Below are 27,812 nucleotides of genomic sequence, written 5' to 3'. Positions count from 1 at the left end.
AGTAAATATGGCCATGAAAAATGAAAAGCAACTGAAGTTAGGCATGAAAAAAGTGTTATAGTGCAAAAATTGAGTTTAGCTTAAAATCATTATGAAAGTAACTCACTTCAACCTGGTTTACAAATGCATGGTGCACCTATTAAGTCTGCTTTTTTTTTTAATTCACTGCTTTAGTTTTCATACACTTCTATACATTTTTTTGTACCATTTAGTAAGGAGGATCAGTAAAATAAGAGTTTCATTGTACAGTGTAACGTGACAACAAACCTCTTGAATCATGAATATTATATCAACACAGTTACAGTTAACAGGTGAAACAAAATGATGAAAAAATAAAACAAACATGCAACTTTTAGACCCTCAAATATGCGCATACAGGTGGAAAATTATAAAACGGAAATCTGTCAAAATTAAATGGAAAGCAGCTTCAGTGAAATACCTAAATCTGATCAAATATATGAAAATCTTTTTCATCTCATTCGACAGTATCCATATTGTATAGGATGTTTAATGTTTTGCTCATTTAATCTTCATGATTAATCGTCCTTGCACTTTTATGAGACAATCTGGACAACATTTGCTGAAATAAAGTTGTTTTTTGGCTTCCATATAAAGTAGCCCACATGTGCGTATTTATTTACTCACTCGTTAAGTTTAACTACAACTTTTGTATGCCACTGCAAAAACTTGACCGTTTAACAATAAGATATACAGTAAATGTGGCTACAACAAGTGAAAAGTAACTGAAGGACTTGTTGCAACTGAGCTTAGCTTAATATTAATATTAAAATAATTCACTTTATTACTGCAATAGTCATTTAGTGCAATTTGGGTTTACAAATGCATAGTGCACCTAATAAGTCTGCTTATTTATTTAGTCACTGCTTTAGTTTTTATACACTTTCATACATCGTGTCATTTGGTTAACCCTTTTCTTGCAATATCTTTGTAATTTATCATTTCATTTTCCATCTATTCCTTAAAAAACGTGTTTTTGATATCATTCCATTTACATTTTTAAGTTACCTTTTATACTTAAAAAAAAAATTGTAATGTTTGTATAACTACCCCAAGCTCTTTATCACTGACAATATCATGCAACAGGTGATGCAGTGCACAAACTGTTAGAGACGAGAGCAGCAACAGTTAGAGGAAAAGAGTGGACAAATTCTTTTGTTGCTGTTCTGTGTAACATTCTTCTTTTTCAAATGTCAAAATGTTTTTTAAAAAATCTGTTATAAAGTGTAAAATGAACATTTTCAAACATGAAAGCATTCTTGTATGGACAAAAACATAATACAAACAACAACACAAATTATTATTCTACCAAAATAACAAAAAGGGCATAAAAACACATGAATTCTTATATGAGTTGTTTTTGACCCACTTAAAGAAGAATGTTGGTCCTATCACTCGTGCATCTAAGGGTTACGGAAGATCAGGAAATAAGAGTTTCTTTGTACAGTGTAGCGTGACAACAAACCTCTTGAATCTTGAATATTATATCAACACGGTTACAGTTAACGAGTGAAACGAAATGCTGAAAAAAATAAAACAAACGTGCAAGTTTTAGACCCTCAAATATGCGCATACAGGTGGAAAATTACTAAACAGCAATCCGTCAAAATTAAACAGAAAGAAGCTTCAGTGATTGCTCCATAGTTTTTGATCTGTGCAAGTTTATGCACGCTGAGTAATTTAGACGATCATTAAAATTCTGCCATTAAATACCATTTGCAGCCCAGTGCAGGTTTTCTCAGTGCTGTGTTATGGATAGTAAGGCAACATACATTTTCCCAAGGATCCAAACAATAATTCAAAAGCACCTTTTCTCTCACTGTGTACTATTTCTCTCTGGCTCTCTCTCTTTCTCTTTTATTTTTTTTTTACAGTGCTCATGAAAAGTAGACCCATGCAGTTCCCACAATTGTTATGCTAATGAGGCCCCTCTTCCATTGACAAATCATTTTGTCAAGATCCACCCTCTTTGGATACAGAGGCTGTGTTTCAGCTTTTCCCATACAACCACTGAATGAATGATTATGAAGCCCCTATTAAATATCCGCAGACACTGTAAAAGCTCCGCAGCAGATTAAAGAGCTTCCCTCTGCCAGTCACATATACCTCAGCAGATGCTCAACTTTGTTCATTTGACTGTTTTTCATTTCGATTTGTTTATATTTGAGCTTTGGAAACTTTGCATGCAGCAAGTTGTAGGAATTTAATAACCCAAATGTATTGTTTTTTTTCATGCACTACTGTAATATGCTGCTCCTGTACCTCTCAGATTCATCCTGTTCTTTTTGATTCAAGTCATATTAAAATGATCACTACAATTCCATTTTAGAAGCCTGTAAAATACTTAGTGATTGTGCTGCAAGCCCACTTTTTTTTTTTTTTTGCATGAATGAAACATTCTGTGCACACATGCTGCCAGTCAAGAAATGTCCATTGTGTGGGTGAAAGTGGTCATTTTCACATCATTGTAACGCACTCAGACACATTAAAGAGATGGACTGCAGCGTCCCGGCAGCCCTGAGGGGACCACCCACTTAGCACGAGTTTGGTCACTTTTGGTCAACATCTCCTCATGCCTGTGAAAAGGTCTGTCTCACTCTGGCTGAGGCTTGTTGAATATCAGTAGGAACGATTTTTTGGGGGGCTCCATTTACCGGAATCAATCTCAAGTCCGGAAAGGCAGGGCAGCTGTATCAGTCCACTTTGTTTAAAACGCTCCCTTCTGGTGTTATTATCGGGCATAGTGACGCAGAGTGTTGCTACAGACAGATGGGCAGATGGGAGCTTGCCTGCCCCCTACAGGGTTTGATGCGTGCATACAGTCTGTGGGTGCAGCTTCTAATAAACAAACTCATGAAGGGACTCTCTCTCCTCCTTCTTCCCCCTCTGTCTTCTGTTTGCATTGCCTTCAACATGAATTAATCCATATATACCACAATGGTAATAAGTTACTCTGTGTTTGCTTTTAGTGTTATCATGCATTTCACCCATCCATTTTCCCCTTCCCCCCTGTTAAACCCACATTTAATTTACATGCATTTTTGCATTGCATATATACCAGTTTTTAAAAACATTGTCTTCTCATGCAATATGTCCACATCAGTCATTCATTCACTGCACGCTAAGTGGACGGCAACAAAACAAGACAAAATGCTCCCGAGATTAAGCTTCAAAACAGACCAAAGTGCAAGCTCAAACTTGCATCCGTGGAAATCTCTTCCCCTTACTTTCAGCACTCTTGCCCTTTCTTGTTGAGTTTCTGGGTGTTGCGCTGGTTAACGCTCACCATTGTATTGTATAATGAGGCTGAGCACTAATGGTAACAGGCCAAAGGCAACAGATTTCAGGGAGAACCTGAAGTACAGTATTTGGAGTTAAATATCAGTCGGTGCCGTTTGGAGATTTACACAGATTAAAACAGGCTGTACGTGATTTTGTTGTTGTTTATATCTATGCATGTACAGACACTGGAAATCTAAAGAATTTAGTACATGAACAGGATGCTTTTTTCTTAAATATTCTTCTTATTTTTAAGAAATGTACCATTTTGTTATGAAATTTAGTTGTTTAAAAAAAGTCCACAATGAGGCTCGGTCACTTTGTTGGGCTGGTTATTCCTACTGAGCAAATTTGTGACTTTCTGACAACACTATTTAACCTATTCAGCTGAATTTTGGGTATTTTCCCCCTCTCTAATCACCTCATGTAAACTGATGTCCGATGTCCCTTCTCCAATAACCACAGCAGAGAAGAAAATCTCTTGGCACACAACTTGTCAAAGAGCTTCTGCTGCTGCAGGCATCGTCACACACCAAAGCTGAACATATTTCCTCTCTTTGTGGCTGCTCTCAGTTTTGGTGTAAGATAACAAGGAGGTGATGTGGCAGTGAGGCACTGCCGTCCCGTCACATCATTTTTTTATAGCTCCTTGCTGAAGCAGTCAAGAAACCTGCAGTTAAACCAGAAAAGAAAAAAAAATAAGTTTCATCACAGTTCAAATGAGCGTGGGCTTCCTCCATCTCTTGGAGCAAGTCCTAGCAGGCAGACTGGGGCAAAACCAGACACGCCGGCAAAGGAGGGGCAACTGAATTCACATCAATAAGCCCTACAGCCTTTCCCCCCCTCATGCACCTATTGTTTGGCAAGGAAGACAGAGAAGCTTTTAATTAATAATACATAAAAATGCATTTGCTGACAGTTAAGTTAAATAAATACGGTCTTTTGTCAAATGATGCTGCTGTAATTAGAGGGTATTATTAATTGAATCAGGACTTAAAGCAAGAGTAAAGTTCAGGGTAGATGCAATCGTAACAAAAGACTCTGGAAGCCCTCTGGCAGGGACTCAGCTTGCTGAGCCAGTAGGTTGAGTATCGAAGACATAATCATGTGTTCTACTGCCCTGAAAGAAAGACAAACACACCTTCAACGTTGCAACACTTCTCTTTAGAAACCATTTCCGGGCCTCGTTGACTGTGCATGCAAGGCTGAGAAAAATTACAATACTGCCAAAGATAGTGAACCCAGTCAGCTTATCAGTGTGTTGACAACAAGCTTTATTCAGTTCACTGCCAATATGGTCGCAAAATAGTTCCCACTAAGTTATAGTTTTACTAAATAAAGTAAAATCAGAATGGGGCAGCCTTGAAAAAAACCTCATACAAATCTACAGTTTATGTATTTTGCAGTTAGTGCTGGTCGTGAGTCAATTATAAGATGGTATATGTGAAACAGAAACAGACTGAAGCCAGAATCACTTTCATAGGCACTTATGAGTTTGATTGCTTATTAGTACGTTGCTTAACAAAAACTACATTAATTCTTTGTGGCAATGTGTTCAAGCAGATGGTGAAAATGCAAAACTAACTTCAACACACAAACTCAAAATTCAATTTGGTTTAATTTCGCTTTTGTTTTGTCAATCTGCTGTTGCTAATCTCCCAGATCTTTAAGTTGCTGCAGTAGCCACATTTTTTAAAATGCATTTTGCTGGGTAATAAAGTGCTTTGATGAACAGTACGATGCAGGACAGTATGCACTGAGATCAGTGGAAACTACACAGCCATACAAGCTTCACGTCAGAATTTCTTCTGGTGTCGAGCGCGGTTGTTGGCTGAGGATGCACGGCGCTTGTAATGGTTTGTGACTTTCGCTTCTCTGGTCTGCAAACATATACAGAAGTGAAGGAATAAAAGATTTTCAACAACTTTTTGTGTTAAGGAAAGCAAAATAATCCCTTAGAAATACTCACATAGGGTGGATCAATAAGTATGAGGCCATGCGTGCCAGTATTTCCTCCAACATGTTCCTGTACACCTGCAAATAATAACAAGAAGGAGTGGTTATCCTGCATTGAAATTACATAACATATAACACAATTCAACCCATCTGCTAATGCAAACAGCCTTTGCAAAGTGCTCACAGTGCAGCTGGTGGTTGAGTCTGTCTAGAGAAAGAAGGATTTTCTTCTCCTCCAAGGAAATGGTGGTGAGCCCCTGCTGTCGGCTGTGCTGCTGCACTGTTCCAGACCTCTCTGTTTGGGCGGTCTCCATGGCAGCCACAATGTCCCTGTCTTCCAGCAGGCCTTCAGCATGTACTTCACCAAGGTGTAACTGGGCTGCACTCTCAAAACCTGAGAGCACATGAAAAATTGCATGAAAGGCATGCAGTCTCATCCGTTTCCACTTTAATGCTGGTGTAGTATAAGATGTATAGCATATCTGTACTATTATACTTCTCAATTTCTGATGTTTTCCCTATGCATTACATAATATACACTACCGTTCAAAAGTTTGGGGTCACACAGATAATTTCATGTTTTCCATAAAAACACACACATTTATTCATGTGCTAACATAATTGGATTTTCTAATCATCATAGTTGGATGTTTCTCGGTACCCCTATGTAGATATTCCATTAAAAATCAGCCATTTCCAGCTAGAATAGTCATTTACCACATTAATAATGTCTAGACTGTATTTCTGATTCATTTAATGTTTTCTTTCTAAAACAAGGACATTTCTAAGTGACCTCAAACTTTTGAATGGTAGTTTACATACTGGGGAGAACTTTTGTGAAATTTAAGAAATTAAAAGTTAGGTTAAAATCTAAACACAGGCACAAAATGTTCACAATACCTTCATTTGGAAAGGCTGTGTTGTGAGTAACTGAAAACGGTCTGGTCAGCTCTGCAGTCTGTTTTGTTGGCTACACAAAGCAAAATAAATACATCAAACCACTAGATTGAACATACATAATATTCATGCAGCCTATAGCACACTGTAGATGACGCACAATTACAGAGCAGCTTGTAAAGGAATTATTTGTGGATAAAACTGCCAACTCAAGTCCATCCAGAATGTCCTGTCTGGAGGAGCATAAGCTGTCATATCTAATCAACTCAACCAACACTATGGACAGCACGAAACGGAGTTTAAAAAACGATTCCACAAGTTGAAACACACCCATTTATTATGCTTTAGAAGTTGCTCTCACTCTTCCTTCCCACAGGGCAACTGCACAACTTACAAGCAGGTACCTGAGAGCTCTGAAGAAGTCTTCTGTTCTCCGAGCCAGCAGGCTGTCGGCTCTGCTCAACGCAGGGTTTCCGTAAAACTTGCCCACTCTCCGGGGCACGTCTTCTGAGGATAGCTTTTCCTGTAAGAAGACATATTCACTGGAAATGCAACTATATCAATAAGCAAATTTGAGAAAGTAAACATGCATGACGAGATACAACTTCACATAACTGTAATGTATTTGTTATTGCTGTTTGGTGTATTGCTAGGAAAGCAAAATTGATTATTTGGGCTATATCGTGCGGCTGCACCTGGATCCATTCATCCATGCTGTTTAAAACAATGTCAGAATATATGCAGCTGCACCCATGAAGTAATTACGTTCAAAGTGCCTCCTTTAGGAGTCTTTGATGTAATGGAAAATAGCGTCTTAGTTACATTTGATGTCTTCAGTAGAAGGAGCTAATGTGAGTTGCACTGTTCATGGCATTGTGGGAGATTCAGGTTTGAGAAAAGGCAGACAACAGACTATTATGAGGCAGGGATTTGATTTTTAAAAGCAAACCAAGCCCGCTTTTCCAGATATTGTTGTCTTCTGTATCTGAAGAATATGCTGTCCTTTCAATATCAAAACATGAATTAGCTGATACATACACACGTGGACAAAATTGTTGGTACCCCTCAGTTAAAGAAGGAAAAACCCACAATTCTCACTGAAATCACTTGAAACTCACAAAAGTAACAATAAATAAAAATTTATTGAAAATTAAATAATCAAAAACAGCCATTACTTTTGAATTGTTGATTAACATAATTATTTAAAAAAACTAACTAATGAAACAGGCCTGGACAAAAATGATGGTACCTCTATAAAAGATTGAAAACTATTTGACCAGAGTGACATGATTAACTCAGGTGTGTCATTTAATTGACATCACAGGTGTTTCCAAACTCATAATCAGTCAGTCTGCCTATTTAAAGGGAGACAAGTAGTCACCCTGCTGTTTGGTGAAAAGGTGTGTACCACACTGAACATGGACAACAGAAAGCGAAGGAGAGAATTGTCCCAGGACATCCGAAAAAAAATGATAGACAAACATCTTAAAGGTAAAGGCTATAAGACCATCTCTAAACAGCTTGAAGTTCCTGTGACAACAGTGGCTCATATTATTCAGAAGTTCAAGACCCACGGGACAGTAGCCAACCTCCCTGGACGTGGCCGCAAGAGGAAAATTGATGACAAATTGAAGAGACGGATCGTTCGAATTGTATCCAAAGAGCCCAGAGCAACCTCCAAAGAAATTAAAGGTGAACTCCAAGGCCAAGGTACATCAGTGTCAGATCGCACCATTCGTCGTTGTTTGAGCCAAAGTGGACTTCATGGGAGACGACCAAGGAGGACACCACTGCTGAAAAAAACTCATATAAAAGCGAGACTGGAATTTGCAAAAATGCATGTTGACAAGCCACAAAGCTTCTGGGAGAATGTCCTTTGGACAGATGAGACCAAACTGGAGCTTTTTGGTAAGGCACATCAACTCTATGTTCATAGACTCAAAAACCAAGCATACGAAGAAAAGAACACTGTCCCTACGGTGAAACATGGAGGAGGCTCAGTAATGTTTTGGGGCTGCTTTGCTGCATCTGGCACAGGGTGTCTTGAAAGTGTGCAAGGTACCATGAAATCTGAAGACTATCAAGGCATTCTGGAGAGAAATGTGCTGCCTAGTGTCAGAAAGCTTGGTCTCAGTCGCAGGTCATGGGTCTTCCAACAGGACAACGATCCAAAACACACAGCCAAAAACACCCAAGAATGGCTGAGAGAAAAGCGTTGGACTATTCTAAAGTGGCCTTCTATGAGCCCAGATCTGAATCCCATTGAACATATGTGGAAGGAGCTGAAACATGCCATTTGGAGAAGACACCCATCAAACCTGAGACAACTGGAGCTGTTTGCTCATGAGGAGTGGGCCAAAATACCTGTTGACAGCTGCAGAACGCTCATTGACAAATACAGAAATCGTTTAATTGCAGTGATTGCCTCAAAAGGTTGTGCAACAAAATATTAAGTTATGGGTATCATCATTTTTGTCCAGCCCTATTTCATTAGTTTGTTTTTTTTAAATAATTATGTTAATCAACAATTCAAAAGTGATGGCTGATTTTGATTATTTAATTTTCAATAAATTTTTATTTATTGTTACTTTTGTGAGTTTCAAGTGATTTCAGTGAGAATTGTGGGTTTTTCCTTCTTTAACTGAGGGGTACCAACAATTTTGTCCATGTGTGTATGTCAGCTATTGTGTGGATCAATTTGTAACATGCAAATAATGACAAACACCAAATGCTTAAGAAGACAGATAGTGATGCAAAAACTGCTTTGAGTCGGAAAGGATCTCTTGGGAATCTTATGCAACTCACACAAACAGCAATTAGGTAATTCACTGCATTTCCCATCAGTGTGACTACACGAGAGGACAGTTGCAGTAAAAATAACAGACTCAAATAGTACCTGAGGCTGTATTTATGTGAAGAATAAGGCATAAAAAGGAACAGAATGCAGTACAGCTATGGTTCTTAAATTGTTACAGTTTAAGTTTGAAAGCAAATGGTTAAAAAACAAGCCTGGGAGAAGCTCCTTGTTAATCTAAATGTCATCTCTGCAGGCGTACAACTAAGCCTACACTGTGTGAGGTGTTGCTAGCCAAAATATACATTACCATCCTTGGTGGTTAAGGCACTGCGGACGCCGTGCCAGAGCTGTGAAATCTCCTCATCTGTGGGGGTGCAATCTAAACAGATACTTCTTTCATTGTAAGTCATCCCTCTTCTTCTGCCGTAGCTGTGAGTTTCCTGGTGACCTGAGCTGGACGTACTCTTTGCGTTGACCTCTGAGAAGGGGCAGGTATATGAGGGCGGCAGAGGTGTGTACATAACAGCACTATCTGTTGTGATCACATGATGTGCGTTAGGCGAGAAAAAGCCCTCAGAGTTGTTCTTGTGCAGGGCCTGCTCTACAGCCAGGGCCTGTTTATAGCTGACACTGGCAGGATCCATGCCATATGGAGTCTTAGTGATGTACGCCGTCTTGTCTTCCACCGATTTCATCCGAGGAGGTGGGCGGGGCACCATAATCTTCCCTTGGGTTTTGGCAATCTGACTCACCTCAGTGGCAGATTGAGGTCGTATGACAGTGCCCTTTCGTGTTCTGGAGGAAACAGGACCCGCTCCGGCTCTGGCAGAACGTTCTCTCCGGGGAACCTTGGGGCCACTGGACCTGGTGCTGCTCCGCGGCACCTTGACCTCATCTGCTCGTTCCTGCGCCGTACTGACTTGAACCCCAACATCTGCCCATGCTTCTTTTGTAAAGTGATAACCAGTGGAGGCTGCCGGGGTCATGCTGGGTCTTGGCTTGGGAGTCCCTGAGACTGTAGCGTGACTTAGCTGGTGGTCCTCTGAGTTGTTTTTTGATCGACAAAGATTGGAAGACTTGTCTTTCATCTGCTTAATTGTGTTCTGGTCTTTGGTCTCTTTTTCCAAATGTACCTCGTCAAACCAACGAAGCTTCTTTTTGACAGTGGTGTTGCCTGCCATGTCCTTAGTTTTAGCCCTTGTTAATTCAACACTATCTCTGATTGCTAATGCTACTTCTTTTGCAAAAAATAAATGTCCTGAGCCGTACACAAACGTAGTATCTCTTGATACATATTTTGACTGCTTTTTAAGGATTCCTTTAATAAATCTGACTTCACATACTGAATGAGATGGTGCAATTGAAACAGGAAGTTTTGCTAATTCTTCCTCAGAACATTCAAGACACTTGGGCATGTCTGATTGAATATTAGATTTGCATACGTGTTGCAACAATGGTGTATTTGTGGGCTTGTCAGTTTTGTGTTCTGAGTTTGAAATCTTATTGAGATTGTTTATGATTGCACTGGATTCTTTCTGGGATGACAGATGGTGGTTTTCTTTTCCTGTTTGCTGAAAAGTTCCTTCTTTTGACAAATTATCTGTTGTTTTGTCGTTCAAGAAAATACTTGGCTTTGGGGAAGCCCCAAACAAAATGTCTTTGCTGTTGCCATTTTTGGCAGGCAAAGGAATTTCTGTAGCTGATGGATATTTTAATTGTCTGTCATCATGGATTTTCTGCTGTCTGAGATCCAACAGAGCCTCTTGTTTAGGATATGAAGACTCAAGTGCTGCGTTGCCAAGAGCGACTCTATTTGTAACAATGGTGTTGTCAGTGGGACTGTTTTGTGTGGAGTTTACCTCGAAGTGCTCTGGATCTCCACTAATAATTTCACAAACAGTTAATAAGTTGCTGTTGTGCAGAGTGGGCTGGCTGTCTGTTTTAGTTATTTGATCAACAGATGTGAACCCCCAAGACGTCTCAGAAATATGAACCTTATTATTCGGCCATTCAGAGTCCATTTGCTTGTTCTGCTTAGGTTCAGGCAGTTTTCCTGATCGGGCTAAGTTATCACCAAGAAGCATCATCGCTGAGAAAGAAGTTAGGTCTGACGATGGACACAAATCATGCTGGTTTCTCAGGTCTGGATGGGTCTTCTCTGAGTGAAGCAAGAATGATGAATAGGAACTCTGCAGATGTTTTGCGCTGTGGTTGGGGTCCTCATTCTCCAAACTGTCCTTACTTGAAAGGCTCTCAGAGTTACAGGAATCAGACAGGTGGCTGGCCTGAAAAACGGAAGCAAAACTGAGCTGTTGTGCAAAAAATATGAATATAGTTCACAACTGTCTATATATCTTGGGATGGAACACAGATTTAAAGTAGTAGTTATTTGAAAAAGAGATAGGAAGTGGCCCAGTTATCTCTCTTAAAGAGAATGTTCATTTCTGGTGATGCTGGTGAGGTACATCTTAATTTCAAGGCTTAAATTACATTTTTCTATTTTTTCTCAACAAAAACATTACAGAGTAAAATACTTTTTCTGGTTTCAGAAAGAATTTCTAAATGGTGATTGGAACTTTTGTTTTATATTTCTTGAATTTGAATGGAAAATGTGCTTTATTGATGGTGAGCAAGAGTAAACTGTAAAACATTTAAGCAACATTGTAGCTTCTTAATCACAAGACCCCACTTCACTTCTTTGGATCATTTTAATAAGGTGCCTAACATAAAAGCTGCACTTTATACATTCATTTCTTTCATGCACTATAAAATATTCAATGTAAAAAGGCTGTCTTTACTAACATAACACAACAGCTCAAGGATGTGCAACTGCATAAACAAGTTCTTATGTATGTAATACACACAAGTCAGGTGTGAAAATGTCATCACACTGATATTCCAATAAGAAATTAAATATTTAATGAAGATCTCCATACCTGTGTTTTTTTTTCTTTTAGTGTAAGGAGATTTGTTAAACCAACTGTGAGGTCAGATCTGGTGCTTACCATGTTCCGCCCTGTGCCCAGGGATTGATGGAGCCAGATTTGTTATTTATTTATTCTACAAAGGTAAAATAAGACTATTTGTTACATAAAATATAATTTTTGGAACAACTATTCAGTCACATTTCACTAGAGGGTGCTGTAGCTTGTGACAGCATTGTGAGAGAAATTGGTTCATGTCACACTGCTGCCCTCTGGGGTCATTTTGTGTAGAATGAAGTACTAACAGGATGTATTTTAACTGTCCAGCATCCTAATATATGAAAAATTCACAGTTTCTGCCACGGAATCTATCAACATATGTCACCTCACACACCACAAAAGCATATTTTAACTGAATTTTTACATTTGTTATGTCCATAATGAAAGGTGGTTTGATTCAAATTATCATTGTATACTGGGAATGCATATTAAAATTTCACAGTTTTTATCAAGATAAAAAGAAATTTGGCGTACAGAGGGATAACACAATGATTTATTAATGCAGAAGTGCTGTTAGTTGAAACCAATACAGCCAGTTCATGCAATGCAGCTGATTTTTGTCACCAGAATCTTCAAGTTTTGATTCGTTTGTTAGAACAAAAATTAAAGTCCTTAATAGAGACCGTATTTCAAATAGGACAAATATATGGAAAGCTAATTAAATCAGAAACAAGAGAGTAATTACTGTGACAGTGTGTCTCCAAGCTGCAGACTGACAGACACAACTGGATGAACACAACAATTATGGCTGCTTAAAATTTGAAATGACAGAAAATGAGGTGTCAGGGCCAGACTTCATCTACTCCCTCAGGCTGTTTTTCCCATTTGCTCATGTTAAGATAGCAGCTGGCTGACCTTCCCTCCCTGGAAGACTCTCATTCTGATCAACTTTTCAAGCAATTTCTTCACTTCCAAACTTAAAATAGATGGTATCCTAGCAAATAAGTAAAATCAAACAATAATAAAGCCTGACTCATTCATTAGAATTTGGTTTTGGAGGAAGTAACCTCCTGTCCACCCACAAAACATTCTGTTCCTTGCACACTGCGATGAAGTAATAGCAAAAATACCTGTGGACTGGTATCTTGGTGCTTCTCTGTTCTGCTCTGTTCCTGAAGCAGTGTAGTGTAGGCCTCCATGGCAGAAAGTGCTTGGCGGTAGGAGGATTTAGAAACTGTGGGAGGCTTAGGAGAGGGCGTGCTGTTTTTTTAGGAGACAGGAGAAAAACATAAACAAAAGGCATGACTCTTTAAGCTAGTAAGAGAGGAAAGGTTACACAAAAATACTTTACAAATCAAAGATTTTGGACAAAAATATCACAAACATTTGCGTGACATTCTGAGGCTTCAGACTGACAGCAGCGACAAGGCTGTATGCAGTATGTGAAATGATAAAACTGTCAATCTGACATTTTTACCTGCTAATGTTACTGTTGCTGGACAAGAAAGACGACGACTGCCGGGTGTATGAACTCAAAGTGCCTTGAATTTGATTGAGTGCATCTTCGATATTTGTGACATTCCTTCTGAAAGCTATAACACCATAAAGAAAAACATGCAAGCAGGAGTGTGTCAGGACTGTTGGTGGATTGTTTCTCATTTCTAAGCAGTATATTTACTATACTTTACTAACATTGTCTACGTCTCTGAGATGGAGGTAGATGAGCTCTTTGGAAGCGTTCAGTTGCATCCTGGACTTGCTGTCTGCGTTGCTGTAGGATGTTTTCTCTCAGACGTTGCTCCTGCATGTCCCACTGCTTCCGTCTTTCATCCAAAGCCCTGAGCCGTGAAAAAGAGTAGCGCATGAACCTTGGGCACATTTTAACTGATTAAATCTCGTCTGGCCATGTTTTTGATAAAGAAACCTGAGTCCATTCCCCGAGATATGCTTTCAACATTGTCATGAATAAATTAAAGATACCGGTCAGTACTAAGTTCACTAAGACATCAGCACAGTTCATGAAGTTCATCATTATTGGGTTTGTCAAAATGGTACATTAAACAGTGCTGACAACTAGAGCAAAAAAATCAGCTAGGCTTCAGTTAACAAATTTCCATCCTGTTAAAAATAAACAGATTCACTGTTATCTTATATCCATTATCTAATGTCATTAGGTGCTGCACACGTGGAACTTCAGTCATCACAATCTGCAATACAGTCCTGCATAAAACAGTGTTGGTTCCTAAAACGTAAATGTACAAACTTGTACCTATTACACTATCTTGTTTAGATTAAGAGGCACAAAATAAGCTTTGCTTCAAAGTTGAAATCTTGCATTTCCTCCCTCTATTTGAATATTGTATAAAAATGTGTTTCTGGATCAACTATGGCAGATATTGATGATTGATTGTCATGTTAGCATAAAATGGAAAGGCTTATCCACCACCTTAATATTTGTCCCTGCTTTGAATAGAAACAAAGATTATTTTTAGATTTTTTTTCCCTTGATGCAGACATGTCCATGAGCTAAATATAATTAGGAAATCATTGTCACCGGATGGGTAAAACTCAAATCTAGCTCTAATATTAGGCAATACATGTGACCTCACAGCTACAGCCAGTGGCATCATCAGGCTTATTTTAGGCCCCCTGAAAACATTCTTTCGCCCCCCTAAATAGTTTTATGTTCATTTTTTTTTTTTTTAAAAGTAAGTTTTTTTTTTTTTAATAAAAAAGTGCTGACAAATTCAATATAATGTGGCCGGAATATGAGTTGAAATAAATCATCACATAACCAGTCATTACTAACTTAAATATGATCAAAAATCTTAGTTTCCCTTCACTTCATAGTGGAAGGTAGAGTCTGACCCAGTGCGTCGTTATCCAATCCATTCCACTTGTTCATATAGAGCACGCCCACATCACTGAAATCCAGTCCATGTTTTCCCTACAACCACTCGGTACCTGCAGCACGTGTTTACCGCAGTGTTGCCAACTTTCTCACTAAATCTAGCGACTTTTCAAAGCTCCTAGTGACTTTTTTTTTGGTCAAAAGCCACTAGCGACTTTTTCTGCCGTTTTGGAGACTCTGATAGGAAAACTCTGCTCATTCAGCAGTTACTGTTTTCAACAAGTAGCAGGTGCTGCTATGAGCTTCTCCCCCTCCCAGAGCACAGGCTGTCAGTCCAGTAACCCCGCAGCAGTCCCAGTGAGGGGAGGGGGAGACCCACATCACTCCGCAGACAGGCGGCAGATGAATTGCGCATGCGCAGTCACTACAGAGCCCATCCAGACTTATGGAGCCATATAAACGAAAATGTTTCTTCACTGTCATGCTAAAATAAACCACAGCATTTAGCCTCTAGTATAAAAACATACTTTGGGTGTTTTATACTCACTTTTTGGTCTCTTCCACAACGTTATTCCTCTCTCCTACAACGTTGATTACAATTACATGCAAACTGGGAAATATGCAAATTAGGCGATGACGTCATTTAGCGACTTCTAGCGACTTTTAGGACAGCCTACAGCAACTTTCCTTACTGAGGAGTTGGCAACAGTGGTTTACCGGGAGGAGCACACAGAACCGACTAGAGCAGTGTTAGGAGAATGCACCTTGTTCTTCGCGCCTCTGCATCGGCTTCTGTGTAAACAGGCTGGGCAGCCAGGGAGAGAATTGCTCCTCCTCCCCTCCCCTCACACGCACACGTAGCAGGGGGCGGTTGACCTCCGGATGACACGTTCATTTCTCCAAACCTACACCGCCTGTCCGTTCACAACTCACAAACTCTGTAAACTCCAAAACTTTGAATGAAAACACGCCCACAACTGATGCTCAGATTGAAGTTACAGATGTCCGCCATCTCCTGGTGTACAGTACATGAGGCACACAAGGCAGTACATTTGAAGCTATGACTTGTTATGTTCAGCAATGTTGCTTGTCGCAATATTGCGACTTTGGCACTTAAAGGATTAATTGCAAGTTTTCCGAACCGACTAGTTGCCAATAAAATTAGCGACTAGTCAGTTAGGAAATTAGTCGAAATTCCCATCCCTAATGAATATACAAAATGTTTTCAGGAGAGTAAGTATTCATCACTGCTGATAGCTGGGGGGCTGGAGCTATCTTATTGTTACTATCAGCAGAAAGGCCCATGTAATTAATGAACCAAATGCTCCCTGTTTGACAAATAAAAACCTGGCTTGGACACGCTGTAGGAGAGAGACCCCTGTACAGGAGGCAGCGTGAGACGCTGCTACTTAGCTAGCTAGCTAGTTAGTTTGAAATGCACTGTGAAGGTTCTGGTTGTTCATAGAGTTAGGTGTGCACACTTATTTATTTATTTAACCTTATACTATCTTTGGGGTGACTTCCTTCTAGAGCATCAGCTCCAGCATCAGATGCACACAGCACGGCTGCCAACTCTCACGCTTTGGCCGTGAGACACGCAACTCAGTCCCTTCACACACACTCACGCCACACTCCAAATATCACAAGGGCAAATAAAAGTTTCACTTTGCTGTTATGGGAATATGTAACTTTTGTGTTCAAGTTGGAGTCAGAGAACGCCAGGTTTATGAAAATCCGGTCTGCATTTTCCGTCATTGTGCAGCTGTCAGGCTGGCTGTCTCTGAGTGATGCATCAAAGCCTGTGTGCAGCCCTCATAGAGAAGAGTAGATAGGACATGCCACTCTGAGCGGCGTGCGTACTGGGACACCAAGCTAATGGGGGCAAAGTTTCAGTGCTTTCCATTGATGTGTATGGTGCGAAAACTAAAACAAGAAGAATGCCGGCTCATTGTACTGCATACAAATGCACGCTACGTCGGACGATCGAGACAAGAAAACTTGGAATAACTTTTCATAGGTAAGAATAGTTTTTGGCTCTTTTTTCATGATTAAATCTTAAGAGCTTCCAGTCTATGAGAGCTAACTAGTTAGCCACTAGCAAAACACTAACGCACGCTAGCAGCTTGACAACCAAATACCAGACGATTAATAGCAGCTGTAGTATAGCTGTACAAGCAGTAGTAGTAATACTAAAAGTACAAGCAGCAGTAGTAGTATAAATAGCTGTTAAGAGTCGTAGATAGGGTTGCCACCTTTCAGAAATGAAAATAAAGGACACCCACCACGGTCCTCAGGGCCACAGTTCAGTAAGGTTGGAAAGATATTCACAGATTCAGACTTCTGGCATTAGTAACTCATTAGATATTGGTTGTCAAAATATAAACGGTGCCTCTTTCCCATTGTTGAAAGGTAGAAAATGTGCTACATGCCCAGTTTTATCAAAAGTAGCTGTCTTTCAAGTTGCAGGAATAACATTGGTGTCAACAGGAGCCAGTTGAAGCTTGCAGTGATTTTGGTGACACTACAGTGGATCAGAGTGAAGTTTTTGAATATTTGTGTCTGTCTTCGCTGTTGCAGCAGTTTTGCAATTTTGCAATTTGCAGACAGTCCCCATCCACTCCATAGACACAAATGATAGACCATAAAGCATAGTTTATTATGTGGTTCAAAAAGCGCAAAATGATAGGATGTTGCCTAAAATTGTCATGTATGATATGTGGTTTAAAAAATGTCATAGTGCAGTATACAGTCCCTCCAGGATTTCGCAGGCATTTTTCGTGATTGTCGCGGCCGAAAATGCCTGAATTTGCGGCAGCTTTTCTAAAAAATTGCGATAAAAGTTGCGGTGTTTTAAGCTTATTTGTTGTGATGAAATTGTGGGAGATAGTGACCAGTGATAAAAAGCTGCATTTTTTCCAGCTTGTAGAACATGTTTCAACACTGTAATTGACAATATTTATTCCGAAATTAATTATTTAACGTTCCAACTTATTTCCACAAGCTGACACACCAAGGTGGGAAATCAGCAGCAGCTAATTTGATATGACGTGGTTGGTAGATTTGCGGCACAAAATGATAATTTACTATTGAATGAATCATATTTGTACATATCTGTCAGTGGCTTAAAAAGTTAATTTCACTTCCTGGCACACACGTGTTCACACACACGCTCACGACTTGTCACGTCAATTAACAAGAAGAGAGCGCAGTCCTCCACCAAGACAGTTCATTACCTGACCTTGCGCTGAACACAGGTGTGTGTCCTGCATGTGTACATACCGAATCGTGTGACCTAAACATGTAGCAGGCAACGGGAATTGATGGGACTCAGAATCACCCCCATAATTTAATCAGTTGTTTCTTGTGTCATTTCCAATACGTCCACAGTGGTAGATTTGTTGAAGGATCGCAATCATGTGATCGTCAGCAGGCTGCTGAGGTAGCGTTCGCTTGTTGCCATAGTTATTGTGCCGCTATCAGACGCCGTGCCGCTACCTCAATGGGAAATCCTTAACAAATCCGTGGATCCAAGCTGTATCACTGCCGAAGTCTAATCACTTGGCCCTTGTGTCATTACTGACCAACCCTGAGAACTTCATTTAAATCCCTGAGCCTGTTTTTGAGTGATGTTGGTAACAGAGGAAGGATAGGAAGGAAACAGGCTCTCATTGACTGCTGGGTGGTGTGCTAGCACCCGAAGGTTCGGCTAGCCCTGAGACAGGCAGACTGGTAGGTTCAGAGCGAGGATGGCGAAATATGTAGCTAGGGACGGTCAAGTAGGGTAAAGGAGTCTCCAGAAACTCCTTAATTTCTACCGGTAGATGGCACATTAACCAGGGACGCTGGGCTGCTAATCTGCGACCCAAGGTGATCGTAATATTTTTTCTTTCCTCCCTCCATTTCTGCCATAAATCACTGATGGTCTTAAAGTAAATGCAGTTCTCCACGCTGGAGAAAAAAAATCTCCAGAGAAGAGCTCAGGGTGCTGGATGGGGCGCCTGCTGGGTTCTGGGAAGGTTGCGTCATTCTGTCACGAATGAGGTGGTGTGAACCCATGCAGCAGGCGACAGACAGGCAGGATGATTGAACAAGAATTTATTAAACAAATACTAAACAATAAAGCACTCCATAAGGGATGCACAAAGGGAAAACAGGAAAGGGGCAAAACGAAACTAAATTAATCTAAGAACAACGGTGCAGGAACATGGTGGAGGGTAAACTAAACTAAAAACAAAAGGCGACGGCTTAGGGCCGCGATGAAAGCGAAGCTAAATTAACAGGGAGTGGGGAAACTTACAAAGTGTCCTGTAGGGGAAATCAGAAGACCAGAAAGGGAGCAGAGCTGAGGGAGATGGCGGTTGTGGGGAATGTGGCGAGTGGTATGCAGACTGGGAGTTGACGGAAGGGGGGGGTGCAGAATGGGTGAGGGATTCCGGGGTGAAGAGGACAGGACCAGCAAGGTAACTCACTGATAACAGAGTACGGGTAACAGGGTGCAGCGTGTATCGGGGGTGGCAGACGAGGTAATCAGTTAATCCAAGAGCTGTATGCTCGCAGCAGGGTCCAGTGTGTCTTGAGCAGGAACATGATGCAGGAGGTAGATGGCAGGTATGTGGCAATGACGCAGCAGGGAACTGAGGGATGCGCCAGGCTTTATACAGAGCTGATTGTACTTTATTGTCATCGTGCTCAGCTGTGCTTCTCCCCAGCTGTTCCTAATTAACTGAGTCAGAGCACTGGCACAGAAGGGAGTGCGACATGGTCTTTGTGTCATTTCTGACCGACCCTGAAAATTTCATTCAAATCCCTGAGTCCGTTATTGAGTGATGTTGGTAACAGAGGAATGATTCACACTTGCTAATCATCACATAACTCCGCCGTGTTCTTTGGTGGAATAAATAATCTAATTTACCTTCATTATTTCAGTGATCTAATGGATCTGGATGCAACAGTTTCCATCATGGTGATTTGTCTGGGCTGTTGTCCGCTCATTTCAGCCGTTCTAATGTGTTTCATGTTTTTTAAAAAAAAGCATGTATCAAGGATTTTTTCTCTTTTTTTGGATTCCACCACAATATTGCACTTGTCAAATAGTTTATCTCCGCTTTGGTGAAAAACATCAGTGAATTAATTGTTTATCATGGTCTTCAGCAGTAATTTTTGTTGCTAAATGAGAGACATTAGTATCGCACGTCTGCATCTTCAAACCAGAAACAAGGAAGTGAATTTGGTGACGTACATGCATTACGTTTGCGCTGGGAGCTGCTATGATTGGTGGAACTCACAGGAGGCTGGCCAAAATTGCGGGAAAGTTGCGGTGATTGGACAAAATTGCAAGGCCGCGCAAAATTCGTGGAAATTGGTAGATTTCGCGTGAATTTGCGCGATCGTAACATTGCGAATTCCTGGAGGGACTGAGTATATTGTCAAAATAGCAAGAGTGGGAAACTGTCAACAGCGACCTGACGAAAATCCTGGAACAACAAGTAGGAACAGCGGAGGTAAAGCTGGAATGGATGGGTGACTTTATTTATCACTATGGAGAACAGCGATTTGGAGTTAAGGTAAGAAGTGACAGAGTAGGATTAGCACCAGCGAAATCCAGGAGGCAGCAGGAGATCGAGAGAATGGTCAAAGAAGACAGCTGAGAAAGCAATGGAAGAGGGCCTCAGATGTAGAAAGAGAACATCTCATGCTACTCCAGAGTGACATCAAAAGTCGGCTGGCAACCTTGCGGAGAGTGGAGAACGTGAGGAAACTTCGTAAGAAGAAGGAACACACAAGAACTCAGTTCTATAAAAATCCCTTCAAGTTTGCAAAAGACCTCTTCGTTTTAAAAGTTTCTCAGTACCTTTCTGTTAGTTTGAACTTTCTGGTTAACAGAAGCCTTAAAACTTGTGACCATGAGTCTTGATTTCACATTGAGACCATCCATCTGAGATGTTCTCAGACCTTCACCTGTGGGTTTTTTAGAAATCCTGAACAAACTTTGATTCTCTTCACTGAACAGTAAAGTTTGTGGAAAGAAGGTAACATTAGTTCGATGCCTTCAACTACTAGTAGACTTTATCTGGAAAGCAGTTTTCTGAAATGAGTTCTTAGTAAATCTGTCCATAATCAAACCAAAAACATAGAAAGAGGAAATGTTTGAAGAAACAACTTGATGTTTTCATTTCAGACTAGAAAACGCTTTCAGACCTTTATCCGTTTTTGCTCTTTTTGATTGTTTTGTCTCTTCTGATTAATTACATCTTCTAAAGTCTAACTGGTGTCTTTTCAAATGTTTTGTCTTCAGTTTGATTCTTCTTAAATGTTCAGTTTTGCCCTTTTGTCACCTTTTTATTCTTTTCTAATGTCTGATTTGATTTTGACTTTTGAATGTTTAATTGCTTTTTTCTTTTTCCTTTTTCTTTCCCAGTGTTTAATTTTTAAATTCAATCTTTCAGGTTTTTCTTTTTAAATGTTTTACCACCTTTTAATTTTCTTTTTAATTGCTTCATTGAAATTTCTGTTTAATTCCTAGGTTTGTCTTTAAGATTTAATTTTCTAATTAAACATTTAATTTTTAATTAAAGGTTTTGTCTTTTCAAAGGTTCAATAATCTAAATGTTTTGTATTTTTAAAGGTTCAATATTCTTGTTTAATTGTATTTTTAAAAGTTTAATTATCTAAAATATTTCATCTTTAATGTTTGATATTTGTTTAAAAATGTTTAATTTCATAATTACATGTTTTGTATCTTCTGTTTAAAATAATTTCATTGTATTTAATGTTTAATTTTCTTTTCAAAAGTTTTATTGTATTAAATGTTTTTTTCTTTGACTTAATTGTTTTTAATGTAGTTTATTTCTTTGATCTTTTCTGTCAAGATTTTAACCCCAACCTTAAAAATGAAACAAACCCTTAAATCACAATGAAAACACTTCTGTTGTCACAATCATGAGTTAGTCAATTATTCAGTTTGTCAATTCAACTTTATTGGTTTCCCACCTTTCACACAAATGACAAAACTAAACAAGCAAAGAGGAAAAACTCTGCTAAAACTATGATTAAAACTAAAAAACATTAAAAAAAAAAAAGATTTAACATGGTATAAAAATATGTTGTGTCCAGGGGATGGAGGGAGTTTATTGAAGCTTTCTTGGGCTCACACGGTAAATCATTTAAAATAGAAACTTGATATTCAGTCTAAGGAAACTGGAAACTGCAGAGCGACAGAAGAACCAACAATATCTCCTGTTGTATCCTTGCCTGGAAAATCCAGACTGACTTTATTTATGTATTAATATAAATACAAATAAAGGCAGTCTGGCATTGCGATGATACGAGACGATTTCAAAAAGGAGGGGCTAACAAATGGAGCTTGAACGAGAAAGAACCAATCAGCGTAACACGGATGTGACGCACAAACAAATCGACCTTGAATCCAAACAACAATGGCATGCAGCTGAGAAAGCGTCGCGGTGAATGATTACTGCCGTTTTTGTCACAAAAATCTGCGAATACATGCGGTACTCTCAAGTACAACACTTATTTTTGAAAAGGCTACGCAACAAAAGACTCTTTCCGAACAATTAGCGGTGTTAGGAATATACTTAAAATCGGAGCCAAACCAAGTCGGTGCGTATGTGTAAAAGTTGCTTAAATTTACTCACGTTTGGAACGGGATTTTCCTCTGTACAAACAATGGCAAGAAGCCGAAAGTAACGAGCCATCCACTGCCCCCTCATCGTCGGAAACGTCAAGTGAAAAGAGGCAACGACTAACTTGCCTGGGGACCAGACAGCCTTTATATTGTGTATTACAAATACACATAAAGTCAGTCTGGAACTGCTCCATTGAACCAAATCTAGCCCAGAGGCGGGACTACCGATCACAGCTTGAATTGGAGAGAGCCAATCAGCGTAACATGTGTGACACAATCACTAAGCGACCTAACAATTGCCTTTCCGCCATGATGTTTTGTAGTTTTAACAGCTTCCTTCGCCGTACAGGGGTCTTGAGGAAAATCTAAGCTCTCCCTTTCAACAGTGGAGGGCAGCATTACGCATTCTATCTTACAGCCTGCCGGAATTAAAAATACATCCTTTTTAAAAAGAAAAGCTTTAAGAGCTGCTTCTTGTTAAGGTTTTAAGGACAAATTCAGCCCGTGCAAAACAGAGGAAAGCGCACGAGAGAAACCTTGCTCTGTTGCAGTCGCATCGTTAACTCCCGCCTCTGGTGCTCTGATTGGTTCGGTCTGATCTGCTCGGAGCTTGAAAACCTGTCAAAATGTGTCAATGGAGGAGGGCTAGACCGTATTCCCGTATATCCCTTATAACGGGAATACAGTCTAGCTAAGCTAGGCTAACGACTAACGCCATCCAAAATGCCAAGAGACCACAAAGAGATTCGCTTTGGCCCCCCTCCTCTCTCCCTCTCTCTCCTTGTTTTACGGCGGTGCCCCCCCCCCTTCTCCTCCTCCTCCTCTGGCATCATCTTTATGGGTAATCCAGGCGCTGAAGATGACGCAGCATTAACTCCCGCCTCCCGTGCTATGATTGGTCGTACCAAACTGTACCGGGAGGGAAACGCTATTCAATTCGCACAATGCCAAACTGACTCTCCTGCATCTCCTAACATGGAGATAGGAGATTACATGGAGATTCAGTTTGGATTTTCCAAGCTAGTTGTATCCTTTGAGTCGACTCTTCTGGTGCTTTCAGACCAAAGAACTCCAGACTCTTCACAACCTGCTCAAACTCTTGGTACAGGACCTCACCACACGGGTTAAGGTGGTTTCCTTCTCATTTCTACTCTGAAGCTCACCTTCTCCTGCTCAAACTGCTGACAAAAGTTTCTGCTGCTCTAAAGTCTGGTCTCCAGAACTTCCTAAAAACTCTCAAAGTCTCTTCTGCTGCAGGTTGCTTTGTAGAACTTTTACAGAAAACCTCACTCAACCACATGGAGGGGCCTCAAGATAGTCATCCAAATGAAACCGTACAAAAACCAAACTAGCACAACCCAAACGCTAAAGTCTCCTACAGCCTACCAGAGAACCTCTTTAAACAGAGAATCAGGACAGGAACTCTTACCTTCTGGACAACCAACATTGGTTCACAAACAAGAATACAGAATGTGTCTGACCAAAAACCTCTAAAGACTCACTACAGCCAAGATAAAGACACAACTCAGCTGCACCAAATCCACTAATCACTGCACACATTAGCACCATGTGCTAACTGTGACTAAAGAACCACATTTACCAAGACAACTATCCAGTACAAAGCCCTAAAACTCACCAAGAAACACATTAAAGAGGATTTTACTGCTGGAAGCTGCAAGCCAACACCTAAAGAATAAACTAAAACAACAGAGCAAACCCCGGTCCAGTGAAGAGAAGCCGAGGAAATGTTTGACTGCAGACATAAAGCAAGAAGACACTGAGCTGCTCAGGTGTTCCTCCTAACAACAAACAGCCACCTGGACAGCCAATAGGAACACAGCTTACTGGAAGTCCAGAGGGACTTAGTGAAGTAAATTTAGTTTGAAGTTGAAGCAGAAAGTTAACAAAGAAAGTTGAAAACCACCTTCTGATTCCTGAAATCTTTTAGTTTTCACACATAGAACGCCTGAACGTGTCAAACTGGTTTCATAGTAGAACCATCACTGTAAAAGCATCATAGTATGTGTGTTGCTCAATAAACATTATGACCGGCTGTCTAGGGTCGCCGAGGAGCAACACAAAAACAGGACAAACACTGGTTTCCAGAGGGTTAGGAGGCTATTTATTTGAAAGAGTAAGTTTACAACAACACAACATGTGAGCAGAACAATCACAAAGTCTGTCTTTAGTTCAGCTGAAAATATGAGTTTTTGTCTTATTTATTAACCAAACTTTTCAGGAAGTAGATGAAGAATAATTCAAGCTCTCATGAAGAAGTCCAACTTATTTTGGATCCTTGTGGAGAGTTTAGTCTTACAGTTTGTAAAGCTGTTGAGTTTTTAGAATCACATGTATTGTTTTCAGGGTTCTCACCAGGATTTTTTTTTCAGCGTAACGGCAGGTCCTCCTGCACGCGCCTGCAACAGTCTGGAACGCGTTTTTTACATTATTAAAAAAGTAAATCCTCACATTTTAGAGATTAAAGCCAGCACCTCTACATCTGTGTTATTTTTTGTATGCAAGTTTTGCTCTTCTGTCTTTGAGACATGCAAATTTCTCAATGACTCTATGGTTAAAATCTGGGGTCTCCCTGACAAGTTTCTTTTCCATAGAGAGCATGGCCAGTGCATTAAGACGATCCTGCGACATCGTGTTCCTGAGGAAGGTCTTGATTCTTTTTAGTGTTGAGAAGCACCTCTCAGATTCAGCTGTCGTCATTGGAGTCGTGATGAGGATCTTCAGGAGAGACAGTCTCTGAGAAGGTGTCCTGAAGATTGTTGCTCATGAAGAGCTGATACAGAGCCACAGCACCATTGCAACTCCTGAACTCTGTGTTGCTGAAGATGAGCGACAGTTCAGCGGGGCGCAGGCTGACCGTGCCCTGGGGGTCAGCCTGCGCCCCGCTGTCTCTTATCTCTTGTATTGAAGAGGAATGAACTGTGCATGTCAAAGTTATAACGAGAGTCAATGGAGAAAGATGAGTGCGCCCCGGACGGATACATCTCCACTATTAGTAATTGTAGACAATGTCGGACATTTCTAATCTGACTTTTTATTACAAATTATACATTTTAGTAACTCCCTACAGGCTCTATTATCCATTTTGCTTGTTAAAACATGGGATATACATGTAAATGTAATTTTATAAACGTTTTATTAAAGGAAGGGCTGTGACTCTACATGATGTGAGACAGAGGGAGCGGCGCCCTAGCGCCCTCTATTGACCAGCCGCCCCTGGTTTAGTGTCTGATTGTAATTCTGTTCAGTGAATGGATAATTTAAGTTATGAAGATATGTTTTGTTTTTGCTTAAGCAATTTTTATTGTTTAGTTGGCTGATGTGGTCAATTTGAAGCTGTTGAGTGTGCATTAGAATCCTCCAAGACAAATGTTACAAAGTGGTTGCTGGAGTTGTTTCAATTATGCATATATCTATGGAAAATACTGAAATGTGTTGTGCACAGCCAACCACAGAACTTTAATCCATATTTTACAAGAAGAACCATTTTCAATACTGCCTGCCCTGTTTTTTTTTCTGTTTTGTTAAGCTAAATGTTTTTATTATCTCTCTAATATGATTTTAAAAGGGCAAAAATGCTCTTAAAATACACCAGAATGCAGAAAATAGGATCAACAATTTTCCCCAGACCCCCCCACCAGCATTACACACAGAACAAATCTCACTCTAAGGTCTGATCACAAGTTGGCAGACCTGAATTATTGTGTTGTGAGCAAAAGTCATGGCCGCTGTGGCCTAAAACATCTACACAGTAAAGTATCTCTGAATAAATCTAAATCTGTTCAAAAAGTGGAAAAGCAATTCCTCAGTTTTTGTTAGCTGTTTGTGAAATTAAACATTCACTCACATCCTGTGCATCTCCTGGAGGCTAAGCCCCGCTGTTCTTAAAACCTAGTGACGCCCCTGGCTACAGCGATCCTTGCATTAACCTTTTTTAAGCTCATGGTTTAAAAACACAACCTCTCACTTTTAGCCTCTGCTGATAACTATGGAAACACGCATTTAGAATGGTATTAATATCTGCACAGGGATGAACTTAGCAGCTTTAGCCATCAGAGAAGTGACCCTTCAGTCACCGCTCTGGGCCAGCGGATCTATTTTCAGGTCTCGACAGCAAAATCCTGTCAACACCATCCATCCCTGAAAGGTGCTAAGCCCGGGACAGAACTCTGAGCTGTCAGCCCAGGAGGTGTGTACTGTGCGCAGCAAAACAAACAACATCCACCTCCAAGAAACATGGAAGATGCTGTTTATTTATTAGGAATAAACAATAAATGGGCAAGATTGGGTTGCAGAAATGAGACAGTAGCTTGGTCTAGGATAATACATTCTGCACTTGATGATAGCTAAAACAGCAGACACTTAAACTTGAACAATAGTACCAATAACATTTGCAAAATTACTTTTCTCAATAGTGTGTGCAACATTAGTTTTGATTTTCTCATTTCATTTTTTCATGGGCAAAATTTCATTATGTCTTTTAGTACTTTACTACCCATGTATCATTGCCAGTATTACTTCTTCCTCTCTGCTCTACAGTTTTATTTTATTTTCAGAAATGTATCTTACTTTCATCTTATTGATTTCCTACTAGACACTGCATTCTCTAATGATATGGAATTTTGTCTCTAGAGCAATGTCTGGCAAAAGAATTTCCTTAGGGATTAACAAAGCTACATCATATCCTGTCTTGTCCAAACACATACATGAATAATTATTTGAAATCTGACCTCCGGCGTCGGCTGGTTTCCAGGGAAAATTTGCGAGCTCTGGCTTTGCATAACTTCTGTTCTTCAGCCAAAAGTTGTCTCTCATTTTCGAGGCCTCCATTATGCCCCAGCCTCAAATTTCTGGGGGCAAACAGCTAAAGAATAGGGGTTTAAATGGCAGTTTTAACGTGGATATATGTCACCTAAATGTAACTTTCCACTTAACTGGATGAAAAGTACTTATTAAGTTGTCATAAATTAGACAGACTGGTCAAATAATACCACAGTTTTGGTCATGAGTGATCTTAACACAGGTCTAGAGATGTATTTTATACAAACTTTACTAAATAAATAGCTGGATATGTGAAGGATACGGTTGGTAGAAGAAGTTTTCCTGAAGAACTTGCATCCTCCGGGGCTGTCGATCCTTGCAGACACCGAACAGACATACAGGTTGAGCTCTGAGCAAAGCTGCTAGCTGCTAACTTGTCCTCTTTAGCTAACGTCGGCGGCGCTAAGTCAACTTATTCAACCGTTTTCGGGGCGAAGACAAACTAGCAGAGGAAAAGTTCGAAACCACATCTCAGCAGCTTCTCCAGAACTGTTTCTTTATGTGGTTTAAAAGAGTAAAAATAAGTCTTCTATTAAGTTGGTTCGTGTAGCCGCTTCAGCTGTCTGTGTACAGTCCCTCCATGATAGCAACCGAGGACGCAGTTGC

General features: G+C 40.1%; 1 protein-coding gene across 2 annotated transcripts; it reads right to left on the bottom strand.

Annotated features, from left to right (window-relative positions):
• Window positions 1–69: 69 nt before the first annotated feature.
• cep126 (centrosomal protein 126) lies at window positions 70–27,812 on the bottom strand. 2 transcript variants are annotated; one of them, XM_022189073.2, is made up of 11 exons: window positions 27,469–27,812; window positions 27,116–27,235; window positions 13,564–13,709; window positions 13,349–13,463; window positions 13,002–13,131; window positions 9,255–11,232; window positions 6,555–6,673; window positions 6,154–6,223; window positions 5,438–5,647; window positions 5,267–5,331; window positions 70–3,967 (listed from the first exon to the last, which is right to left on the bottom strand). In XM_022189073.2, the coding sequence occupies exons 1-11, from the start codon at window positions 27,501–27,503 to the stop codon at window positions 3,959–3,961; spliced, it is 2,997 nt and encodes a 998-aa protein (XP_022044765.1). In that variant the 5' UTR covers window positions 27,504–27,812; the 3' UTR covers window positions 70–3,958. The 2 variants fall into 2 exon arrangements, with proteins under 2 accessions (XP_022044765.1, XP_022044764.1); XM_022189072.2 differs by lacking the exon at window positions 70–3,967 and adding an exon at window positions 4,440–5,177.

Source organism: Acanthochromis polyacanthus, chromosome 13 (genome assembly GCF_021347895.1).
Source record: "Acanthochromis polyacanthus isolate Apoly-LR-REF ecotype Palm Island chromosome 13, KAUST_Apoly_ChrSc, whole genome shotgun sequence".
NCBI lineage: Eukaryota > Metazoa > Chordata > Actinopteri > Pomacentridae > Acanthochromis > Acanthochromis polyacanthus.
This window is presented reverse-complemented; position numbering and strand designations above follow the sequence as displayed.

Bases quoted from the DNA above. Each gene is read 5' to 3' on its own strand.
- cep126 (XM_022189072.2), bottom strand. From the start codon at position 27,503: ATGCAAGTTCTTCAGGAAAACTTCTTCTACCAACC. The intron at 11,233-13,001 runs GTATTTTTGCTA...TCCGTTTTTCAG, and splicing joins ACCAAGATACCAGTCCACAG to GCCAGCCACCTGTCTGATTC. The intron at 5,178-5,266 runs GTGAGTATTTCT...ATATGTTTGCAG, and splicing joins TACTTATTGATCCACCCTAT to ACCAGAGAAGCGAAAGTCAC.